A 12,690-nucleotide genomic window follows, 5' to 3' on the forward strand; every position below is an offset into this window, starting at 1 on the left:
TCCACCTTGCTACGTCCTGGGAGACTGTACAGATTACATCTATGGTTGCTTTCTGGCTTTGGTTGGGGCCAATGGCAATCATTGGCAGGAGTCAAGAGAAGCAGGAGAGTGAGGTCACAGAATTTATTCGCTTGGCTAGTTCCTTGTGGTCACCTCAGGCTGGCTGCGTATGTCAATTAAAGGTCAAAAGTCAGCTGTCTCTTCTTCCCTTCTCTCCCCTCATCCCTTCAGGGTGAGGAGTGGTCATACTTCTATTACTAGCCTCAGATAGACCACTCTTTGTGGTTTCCTTACACCTTGCCCTGGCCTATGTAAATAATCCTTTTATTAAATCCCCTTGGAATGATCCTAATTTGTGTGCACAATCTGTTTCCTGCTGGGATTCTGACAGAATCTCTTATCTGTGAATAATGATTTTAATAACTCTCTGAATTCCATTAGTGCCTTACTACTCAAATGTGGCCAGAGCCCAGCAGCATGCCATCACCTAGGAGCTTTTAAGAAACGCAGAATCTCAGGCCCCACCTCAGACCTACCAACTCAGGATTAGCACTTTTATAAAACCCCCTGGTGCTTCCTATGCACATTCAAGTCTAAGCAGTATGGCATTAGAGTAATCTGAGTTTTACTAAAGCTCTTTTGGTTACTAAAAAACCCAAGGACTCAGACTAGCTCAAGCAACAGGGTCTTAGACCTCAGGGAGTAAAGGAGACCGACTTGCACAGAAATCTAAGAATAGGACCTAGGAGAAGGAGAAGCCTCATGGAGATGGGACCTAGAGGATCAGTGGGGATCTCAGAGACCGCAACAAGGGAGTCTGCAAGTCTTTGCTGCTCCAGCCTGGATCATTACTCTCCACGGATTTGCTTCATGTTGCATGACCAGCTGGATCCCTCACCATTTACTCTCTTATCTATTTGCCAGAGTTCTCGTTCACTTATTGCTTTGCCTAACTCCTAATCTGGCTCACTTTTGCCCATCATAACCTTATTTTGCCAACCAGCTACATTTCAGTTTCTGAGAGTAAGAACATTATTTGCCCAATTCATCCCTGTCTTGGCAGAGCTTCTTGCACCAGCTTCTCTCACAGCTCACGGCTAGCCTTTGAGTCAGCTGTCAATTCCTGATTCAGCAGGCACTGGTAATATGGTATAAAACAAGTCTGCCCTGGACTGTCTGACCAGCAGGGGCTGTGAAGAAAATCACACTATGATTACACGTCTAGTTAAAATGGTCTTAAAAGATATGAAACATGGTTTTCAAATCTTGGTTGCAGGGTCTTTCCTCTTTACCTACACCACTACCTCCCATTTCCTCTTCCCTCTCCACACTTTCCAGGAATATCTGCATCCTCTGGCAGACTCTGACAGTCATGGAGACGACTTTTTATGTTCAGGGTATTTCAAATGTTGTATAACAAAATTAATTACATTTAATTAAACTTATCCATTTTTTATAGCCCTAAACAAATCTAAAATGCCATGTTAAGCTTATGAGATGGCAGTCCTCCAAGGGGTTCTGCTGCCGGGCATATTGGCTATCAGAGACGTAGGCAATTTTAGGGATCATTTTACATGAATGAGTCTGATGAACGGCCTCTCAGCCTCAGTTAACCATCAAGCAAGGATTAGTCTCTGGGTCCCAGGCCAAGCAACCACCTATGTCCTCCCTCCTTCTTGTACCCAGGGACAGCTTTCTCACTCAGACAATAATCATCTTCTTTCTGCCTGCTTTCATAATGCACTAGAATTATGAATTTGCTTCTCTCTTTCCTCTACTATATGGTAGCAGGGGAGGGAACTGTTTGTATTTCTCACAAGTACAGGGTCTGGCATATGGCAGTTGCTGAATTTATTAATATTTATTGATTCAATGAATGTTCTTGCTCAGTGGTTATGTGTTTCTCTCACCTTGTGTACCAGTCAGGTTTTTCTGTGATAACTCCCTTAAGTCTCAGTGGATTGCTTGCTCCACAGGTTTGAGAGGTAACTATGGTAGCTGCAGGTCTGTTTCACATCTTCTCACCTTGTACCCAGGCTGAAGCAGCATCCTCTCTTTGGTCCATGCTGGTCTCAAGGTGGAAGGCACAAGTGTAAGATGGCTGATGGACACATCAATTGTGTTAAAGCCTCTGCTTATAACCAGCACACAGTCACTTCCACCACATTTCAAGGGCTAAAGTCAGTCACAGGGCCAAGCCCAACATTAGCAGTGTGCAAAAAATATGCTTCTCAAAGGAAGGGGGGGGCTGGAGAGAATATTTGCTAAACAATAATGTAATCTACCACGCGTTGTTACTTGAGTTTTCTATCAATACTATTCTGATGTTTTAATTAGTTTTCAAAATTAGTGAACTAAAATCCCCTAACCATGTAGTATATATTGAAGGCAGGATACATTTAGTACCAGGGACAGAATACAACTCAAAGTATTTTATGCCAAAAAGAAATTTACTGACCCATGACATAACTGGGAAGTACAAAGAGTAGATTTGGTTGAAGCCCAGAGGGTTCAAACAATGCCATCAGGGCCCTCTCTCCATCTCTTCACTCTGCTCACCTTGATGTGTTGGTCTTATTCTCCCCAGCCTCTCAGAGGTGGCCTCCATTTGCTAGAGAAAATTGCTACAAGGCACTTGCAGAAGGACTACAAGCTACTATGTGCCAAGGGGCCAGGTTTTAGATCACAAAGTCTTCAGATTCAGGACTTTTACAGATTTTATAAATGATAGCTAGCAAATCTGCAAATGTAAGTTAAATGATCTCTTTAGAAGGCTAATTTAAGACTGTGAAAAATTTATTGTTTCAGGAATTGGCCAAGCATTTTAATCTTAAGAACCTTCCCTTGAGAGTGCTCTCATATTACTGGACACGTTGAAAACAGTAATTTTACAGAAAATATGTTTATTATTGATCATTTCAATTCAAAATACTCATTCTTTCTCAGGGCTGGTCCATCATATTCTGTGTCTTTAGAGATATTAAATAACCAAAATTGTGAGCAATTTTGTTTAACAGTAATAGAAACTTCTGTACGGTAAGCAAGATAGTAATTTCTAACAACGAAACAAGGTCTCCCGAACTTGCCATTAAAACAAAGGGAGCATTTAACAAGATGTAGGGACCCATGGATAAAATCTAACAGAGCCCATGCTGGAAAATGGGATCAGGAAATTTTATAATACACCCTCACTCTGAGTTTGCACTTGCATGGTTCAAGCACATCCTGTAAAAGGGGCTTAGATATATGATAGCTTCTGTCTGGCAAATGGATCCTGTGGGCATGGGACTCATGTTATCTAAGTTCCCCAAAGCCAACTGTTTTCTTAACTTCTTGTTCACATATCATGACCAGAGGTTTCAAGAAGACAAGAGCAGGAAGTATTTAGCTTTGATTTTTGAGGAGATGTAACACCAGCTCTTCATCCTCTGCTAAAGACAGGCCCGTATCCAAAGGCTCTAAGGTTTCCCACTTGGCCTTCTTTCTATTACGACTTGTGGGTCCCACGTCTTCCACTTCACTGTTGTTTCTTTTCCTCATTCCCTGCATCTTCTTGGTATCACTGGTGGGAACAAATCCAATGATTTACTTCATAAACAAATAATTAATTTCATCATTATGAAACCAAACACTTAAAATAGGACAAAATTATTAATAATAGTTGTTAAAGTGATATTATTATTAAGAGGGAAAGAAACTATAACAGCTTCAGGATATCTGTGTCATAAGGACCTTCCCATTAACAGATGGGAGGAGAGGGCCTATCATGCACCAGGAACTGTGACAGGAGTTTGTACACATTGTCTCATCCAATCCTCACAATAATTCTAGGAAACTATGGCTATATTATCCACAATTTGAGGACACTGAGAGGCCCATAGTCTGGCTCCAATCTGTGCTGGTCCTACCACATCAAGCCATCTCTATGTAAAGTTAGGTTATCCTTTAGGTAGCAGTCTGTGGGCTAACAGATATCAGGACACCAGGCATTGATTCTAATATCTGTTGCATTAAGTTGTGATATATAGATCATGAGTAAAATGGAACCTGAAATGTTAAATTACAAATTACTTAAGACATCAAATAAATTTCACCCATTTAAAATATGTATCTAAGACCCATAGTCTTAAGAAAACATAAACATTATTGCAGTATTCTGCACACACCTGAGGCATAGACCACAAAAATAAAGCTAATTTCTGAAGGTAAAGGAAACCACTCGATACATCAAAAATAGAAGAAAAAGCAAAACATCCTCAAAGCATTTTGAGATATCATCATCATGTTCAAAGATGATCCAATTATTGGACATAAGATTAAAACAAAATAAAAAACCCATCCAGTAGCAACCATACATTAAGGGCTTACTAATGGTCTGGCACTGTGCTACATTCCTTACTCAGATTACATCATTTATCTTTGTGAAAATCCTCGGTGTAGGGAGCATTAGCCTCACTCTACAATGAAGTTAAGAGAGGTTAAATGACTAGACCTAGACTACACACATGGGATTCAAACACACATCTGAATGACTCTAAATTCAGCCCCACAGTCAGGCTATTGAAAGCAATTTGAGTTGACTCACTTTAGTCAACATTTGGATAACAGTAACAGAAGGAATCAGCTGTGGAAAGAGCACTGCTTTGGCATCGACACATTCAGATGTTGGCCAGTCCACTAACATTTCTAAGTCTCAGTTTCCTTATCTGTAAAGATGGGGATTATACAATTTACTTAGCAGAATTGCTGTAAGAATTAAATGAAATTATATAAATGCAAGAACATAGTAGTGCTCAATACACGTTAGTTTCTTTTCTGCCTATAAACTACTCCCTTTCAAATAAATTCTTACATTAACATCATATAATAAACAGCAAACAAGGAAAATCATCACGGAAACATTACATTATATTCCAAGCAAATGATATATTCCAAAGGAGAACAAAGTGCTCAAGTTCCAATGGACTCTATTACTCCTTAAAACAGCTTGAATATCAAAGCAAATGTGCATATCAGCATATCCCTTTTTGACCAGCTTGAAGCAAAACTGTAAATAATTTCCCCACTCACCACCAGGAAATGCCCAGTGCTCTGACTCAGCAGCCATTCTCTCTCACCATTGGAGGAAGGACAAACTAGACAACACTATGAGGTTACTTAAAGTCACAAATAACTGCATTTTAAAAGGGTGGAGAGATGAATATGAAAGAGTTCCCTCTGATGGGAATTCAGTTAGTAGAGAAAGCAATTCTTAGCGGAAAGGGGCCTTAAAAAAAAGTATTGAGTTCTAATCTGCTTGAGTATGTCCAGTCCTGTGCCAATTCTACTGGGCTATAGTGCCATGACTTATTTGGTATAAGGTGATACTTATTTTTGCCTGCTTGTACTTCAAGTGCATCTCAGAGCAGCTCATCAGAAACAGCCTAATTAGTGGGCTTTACTAACGTACTCTTTATTAATGTGCTTCTGCACATTATACTCCCTGTAGGAGAAATAGCCAGTTCAGATAATAAAAGGAAAATGGGAAATTTATGTAGCCCAAATATTTCCACAATTAGTAGCATTGCTGCTTTGTGGACCAGTTCAAATTCTAGAAAGGTATTTTATACTACTTTCCATAGCAAATAAGTAGTAATTTGTATAACAAATTAATTATTAAATAACAATATAGATATTCTATAGGTAATTGCCCCAAAAGGGGGATAAGGTAATGAATCTAGAAACATTTAGTAAGCAGAAAGCAAAATGTGGTCACACTGGTCTCCTCAGAAAAGGCCTCTTCCAAATGGTATGGCACCAGAGAGTGATGCCAGCAACAAGGCTGAATAAGACATTCCTTGTTCATGTTACCTTGCAACAATGTGCCATCCCTCCACACATAAAAGTACCTTTGTGGGAGCTGTGAGATCCAGCACCATACGCCAAGGGACCCAGGAGGAGTCTAGCCCAACTGTGCATCTGGTAATAGGCACACAGACCTTGGTCCTGGCAATGGGCCATGAACCAACTTCAGCCCTACTTGGCCATGGGAGAACACTTTCTTAGATAATCACCCATGGATGAGAGAGTCTTTGTGGAAGTCCAGGTTTCCAGTGGAGAAGTTCCAGCACACCAATGGAGCAAAAAATACGAGTTTGGATGTATTGGAGAGAGTTAAAGAGGAACAGTTTGACCTTTCTCATATTCCCCAAGGTGGCATAGCTCAGGCCAAGAGAGATGTTCCTTGCCTGTTATTTCTCCCACGGAGGAAAGTGAAAGCATGTGAGTATCCAGCTTCCCCAGCTATGTGGGACACTGCCAAAGATGCCCATTTCTCTCACTCCTCCACTCCCCAGAGTACTAAATCATGAGCTGCATGACTGGGGGTCAGGAAGAGGCTGGGAGAATGGCAGATAGAACTCTCTGAGGGAATTAAAAGGATGTGGATCCTACTCATTGCATCACAGACACCAATAAGAAGCTTTCCAATAAACCCCCGGGGATGCCTTGCCTGTGAATCCCTCCAACTGGCCCACAGGCATCTCCAGTACTCTGTGTGCCTCACCCACACCCTCTCCTCCACCTGGGTCAGCTCCCTGTGTGGGCTCCTGAGAGTAGCAGTGAGAGGGAGCTTAGGCAGACAGCTCCAAGCACATGCAGAGAGCCAACCTGAATCTGCAGGGCAGGGAGAGACCACAAACTTCAGCTTTAGTGCCACCTTTGGGAAAGCAAAAGGGAAGCTGTCAGGACTTGACATGGTGTGTTGTAGGATTGAGAGAAGGCACACAAGCTTAAGAATTCTGCCACAAGAGGGAGCAAGAAGTGTGGAGCAGGCATATTCACAGAAGATCTAACAAAACCTTCGAGTCCATAGCAGAACTGACAGAAGAAATTTCTTTCCCAAAGGCAGTTAGGAAAGACTGGAGGAGGTGATTGCTACTGCAAATGCAAAGACAGCAACGCACAACTTCAATGAACATGAAAAATCCAGGAAACATGATACCACCAAAACACCATAATAATCTTCCAGTAACCAATCCCACAGACATAGAGATCTGCAATTTACCCAATAAAGAATTCAAAATAACTGTTTTAAGGAAACTCAGATGAAAACACAGAAAGAAACTTCAATGACATCAGGAAAACAATGAGTGAACAAAATGAGAACAAAGAACATAAAAAAGAACCACACAGAAATTCTGAGGCTGAAGAACACAATGAATGAAATGAAAAATGCAAAAGAGAGCATGAACAGCAGAATGGATCAAACAGAAGAAAGAATCTGTGAGTTACAAGGTAGGAACTTTGAAATTATCAGTCAGAGGAGAACAATAACAAGAAAAGAATGAAAAAGAGTGAAGAAAGCCTACAAGATCTATAGCATAGCCTCAAAAGAATTAATTTGTGAATTATTGGAATCCCAGAAGAAGAAGAGAGGGTGAAGGGGGCAGAAAGCTTATTTAAAGAAGTAATAGCCTAGAACTTCCCAAATCTGGGGAGAGATTTATACACCCAAGTTCATGAAGCTTTAAGGTCCCCAAACAAATTCAACTTACAGAAATCTTCTCCAAGACACAATAAAACTGTCAAAAATCAATGACAAGACAGAATCTTAAAAGCAGCAAGAGAAAACAAGCTTGTAACATACAAGGGAATCCCCATAAGTCTATCAACGGATTTCTCAGCAGAAATCTTGCAGTCCAGGAGAGACTGAGATGATATATTCCAAATAGTAAAAGGGGGAAAAACCCCCTGCCCATCAAGAGTACTTTACCTGGCAAAGTTGTCCTCCAGAAATGGAGCGATAAAGAGTATCCCAGACAAACAAAAGCTGAGGTTGTTCATAACCACTAGACCTGCCTTACAAGAAATGTTGAAAGGAGTTCAAGGTGAAATGAAAGGACGCTAATTAGTAACATGAAAATATCCAATACACTGGTGGAGTAAGTATACAGTCAAATTCAGAATATTCTAATACTGTAGTATGGTGACGTGTTCACCACTTAACTCTAGTACAAAGGTTAAAGGACAAGGGTATTAAAAATAACTATAGCTATATAATTGGTTAATGAATACACAATATAAAATGAGGTAAACTGTGACATCAAAAACACAAAAAGGCGATTAAAAGGGTAGAGTTTTTGTATGCAATCAAAATTAAGTTTTTATCGGCATAAAATAGACTGTCATATCTATACGATGTTTTATGTAAGCCTCATGGTAACCACACAGCAAAAACCTACAGCAGATTCACAAAAGATAAGAGAAGGGAATCAAAGCACACCACTACAGAAAATCATCGATTCACAAAAGAAGGCAGCAAGAGAGGAAGAAAGGAGCAAGGGAACTATAAAACAGCCAAAAAACAATAAGATGGCATTAGTAAGTCCTTATCTACAAATAACTAAATTAAATGGATTAAATTCTCCAATCAAAAAGTATAGAGTATCCGGACGGATAAAAATAACAAGACCTAACTATATACTGCCTATAAGAGATTCATTTCAGTTTTAAGGACACACAAAGGCTCAAAATGAAGGATGGAAAAAGATATTCCATGCAAGTGGAAATCAAAAGAGACCAGAGGTAGCTATACTAATAGTAGACAAAATAGACTTTAAGTCAAAAAACAGTAACAAAGGACAAGGAAGATCATTATATAATGATAAAGGGGTCAATTCATTATGAGCATATAACAATCACAAATATACACTCAACACTGGAACATCTCAATACATTAAGCAAACACTAACAGATCTGAAGGGAGAAACAGACAACAATATAATAATCGTAGGGGACTTTTAATACCCCACTTTCAACAATGGCTAGATCATTCAGACAGAAAATCAATAAAAAATGCTGGATTTGAACTATACTTTAGACCAAATGGACCTAGCAGACATATACAGAACATTCCACCCAACAGTAGCAGAATAAACATTCTTCTCAAGCACACACCAAACATTCTTCAGGACAGATCATATGATAGATCACAGAATGAGTGTTAGCAAATTTAAGACTGAAATCATACCAACTATCTTTTCCAACCACAATGCTATGAAACTAGAAATCAATAACAAGATGAAACTGGAAAATTCACAAATATGTGGAAATTAAACAACACAATCCTGAACAACCAATGGGTTCAAGATGAAATCAGAAGAGAAATAAAAAAAAAAATCTTGAAACAAAAATGGAAACACACCACCACCAAAATATACGGGATGCAGAAAAAGCAGTTTTAAGATGGAAATTTATATTGATAAATGCCTACATTAAGAAAAAAAAAGATGTCAAATAAACAACCTTACTTTACACCTCAAGGAACAAGAAAAGAACAAACTAAGTCCAAAGTTAGAAGGAAGGAAATGACAAAGATCAGAGTGGAAATAAATGAAATAGAGACCAGAAAAGCAATAGAAAAGATCAACAGAACTAAAATTATTTTTTCAAAAAGATAAATAAAGCTGACAAACCTTTAGCTAGACTAGGAAAAAAAGAAAGAAGATTGAAATAAAACCAGAAATGAAAGGGGAAACGTTTCAACAGATACCACACAAATACAAAGGATTGTGGGACTACTATGAACAATTATATGCCAAGAAACAAGTCTGAACAGACTCATAATGAATAAGGAGATTGAATCAATAATAAAAATCTCCTAACAAACAAAAGCCCAGGACCAGATGGCCTCACTGGTGAATACTACCAAACACTTAGAGAAGAACTAACACCAATCCTTCTCAAACTCTTCCAAAAACAGAAGAGAAGGGAACATTTCCAAACTCATTTTATCAGGCCAGCATTACCCTGAAACCAAAGCTAGATAATGATACTAAAAGAAAAAAAAAAAAACTACAAGCCAATATCCCAGATGAATATAGATGTAAAAATTTTCAACAAAATATTAGCAAACTGAATTCAAAAGCATATTAAAAGGATCATATACCATGATCAAATGGGATTTATCCTTGGGATGCAGGGATGATTCAATATACACAAATCAATAAATGTGATTCACCACATCAACAGAATGAAAGTTAAAAATCATATGATCATCTCAATAGATGCAGATAAAGCATTTGACAAAATTCAATATCAATTTATGATAAAACCTCTCAATAAATTAGGTATAGAAGGAAAGTATCTCAACATAATAAAGGCCCTATATGACAAGCCCACAGCTAACATCATACTCAATGGTGAAAGGTTGAAAGCTTTTGATCAGGAACAAGACAAGGATACCAACTCGCACTACTCCTCTTCAACATAGCACTGGACGTCCCAGCCAGAAAATTAGGCAAGAAAAAGAAATGAAAGATATCCAAATCAGAAAGGAAGAAGTAAAACTGTCACTGTTTGCAGACGATATGATCTTATAATATAGAAAATCCTAAAGACTCCAACAAAATTTTCTAGAACTAATCAATGAATTCAATCAAGTTGTAGAATACAAAAATCAGTAGCATTTCTATATACTAACAATGAATTATCTGAAAAAGAAATAAAGAAAAGTATCCCATTCATAACAGCATCAAAAACAATAAAATACTTAGGATTAAATTTAACCAAGGAGGTGAAAGATCTGTATACTGAAAACTATAAGACTTTGATGAAAGAAACTGAAGATGAAATGAATAAATGAAAAGACATCCTGTGTTCATGGAACAGAATTAATACTGTTAAAATCTCAATACTACGCAAAGCCATCTATAGATTCAATGCAATGTCTATCAAAATTCCAATGACACTTTCCACAAAAACATTAAAAAAATCCTAAAATTTGTGTGAAACCACAAAAGACCCCAAATAGCCAAAGCAATCCTGAGAAAGAACAAAGCTGGAGGCATCACACTTCCTGATTTCAAACTAAATTACAAAGCTATAGTAATCAAAATAGTATCGTGATGGCATAAAAACAGACACATAGACCAATGAAACAGAATTGAGAGCCCAGAAGTAAACCCTTGCATATACGGTCAACTAATATGTGATAAGGGAGCCAAGAATACTCAAAGGGGAAAAGACAGTCTCTTCAATAAATGATATTGGAAAAACTAGATAACCACATACAGAAGAATGAAATTGGACTCCTATCTTACACCACTTACAAAATGAACTTGAAATGGATTAAAGGCTTAAACATAGACCTAAAACCATAAAAATCCTAGAAGAAAACAAGAACAAAGCTCCTTGACATGGGTGTTGGCAATGAATGATTTTTTGGATGTGACACCAAAGCACAAGCAACAAAAGCAAAAATGAATAAGTGGGACTGCATCAAACTAAAAAGCTCTGCACACAAAAGCAGCAATCAACAAACTGAAAAGGCAACCTACAGAATGGAAGAAAATATTTGTAAACCACATATCTGATAAGAGGTTAATATCCAAAATATAAAAGGAACTCAAACAACTCAATAGTGAAAAACCTCTAAACAATCTGATTAAAAAATGGGCAGAGCGGGGCCAGCCTGGTGGCATATGTGGTTATGTTTATGCGCTCCGCTTCTGTGGCCCGGGTTTCGCGGGTTCAGATCCTGGCTGCAGACCTACACACTGCTCATCAAGCCATGATGTGGCAGCATCCCACATACAAAATGGAGGAAGACTGGATCAAATGTTAGCTAAGGGCCAATCTTCTCCCCCCCCCCAAAAAAAAGAGAAGGGCAGAGGATCAGAATAGACATTTTTACAAATTCATGCAGATAGCTAACAGGTACATGACAAAATGCTCAACATCACTAATCATCAGAGAAATGCAAATCAAAAACACAATGAAATATCACCTCACACCTGTTAGAATGGCTGTCACCAAAAAGACAGGAGAAAACAAATATGCTGGTGAGGATGTGGAGAAAAGGGAACCCTTGTGAATGGTTGGTGGAAATGTAAATTGGCATAGCCACTACAGAAAACAATATGGAGGTTTCTCAAAAAATTAAAAATAGAACTACCATATGATCCAGGGATCTCACTTCTGGGTATATATCCAAAGGACATGAGATCATGATCTTGAAGAGATGTCTGCACTCCCATGTTCACTGCAGCATTATTCACAAAAGCCAAGACATGGAAACAACCTAAGTGTTCATTAATGGATAAAGAAGACGTGAGATATACATACACACACACATATACATATACACCTACATACAAGGGAATGAGAAAGAAGGAAATCCTGCCATTTATGACAAAATGGATGGACTTTGAGGGCACTACACCAAGTGAAATAAGTCAAAGAGAGAAAGACAAATACTGTAAGATATTACTTATATGTGGAATCTAAAAAAGCCGAACTTGTAGAAACAGAGTAGAACGGTGGTTACCAGGGGCTGGGGAGTGGAGGAAATGGGGAGATGTAGATCAAAGTGTACAAACTTCCAGTTATAAGATGAATAAATTTTGGGGCTCTAATGTACAGCATGATGATTATAGTTAACAATACTGTATTAGATACTTGAAAGCTGCTAAGACAGTGATCTTAAATGTTCTCACCACACACACAAAAAAATGTATGTGATGGTGTTAGCTGACACCAGGGTGGTAATCATTTCACAATATATAAGTGTATCAAATCAACATGTTGTACACCTTAAACTTACACAATGTTATATGTCAATTATATCTCAAAGCTGTGGGGAAAAACAAATTATGTGGCATGAGAAGCTTCTATTTTATTTATGGCATGAGAAGCTTCTATTTTATTTAT

At 38.3% G+C, this 12,690-nt stretch overlaps 1 protein-coding gene across 2 annotated transcripts in view; it reads right to left on the reverse strand.

Moving 5' to 3' along the window:
* Positions 1-2,400: 2,400 nt before the first annotated feature.
* The window catches only part of DDX10 (DEAD-box helicase 10), a 286,412-nt gene continuing 276,122 nt past the window's right edge, over positions 2,401-12,690 (reverse strand). The window contains exon 18 of one of the 2 annotated variants that reach the window (XM_058545265.1): positions 2,401-3,562. In XM_058545265.1, coding sequence (XP_058401248.1) covers positions 3,385-3,562 — 178 coding nt within the window. In that variant the 3' untranslated portion in view covers positions 2,401-3,384. The remainder of the gene's footprint in view (positions 3,563-12,690) is intronic. The other variant, XM_058545267.1, reaches the window with a different exon arrangement.

Source organism: Diceros bicornis, chromosome 7, assembly GCF_020826845.1.
Source record: "Diceros bicornis minor isolate mBicDic1 chromosome 7, mDicBic1.mat.cur, whole genome shotgun sequence".
Taxonomy (NCBI): Eukaryota; Metazoa; Chordata; class Mammalia; order Perissodactyla; family Rhinocerotidae; genus Diceros; species Diceros bicornis.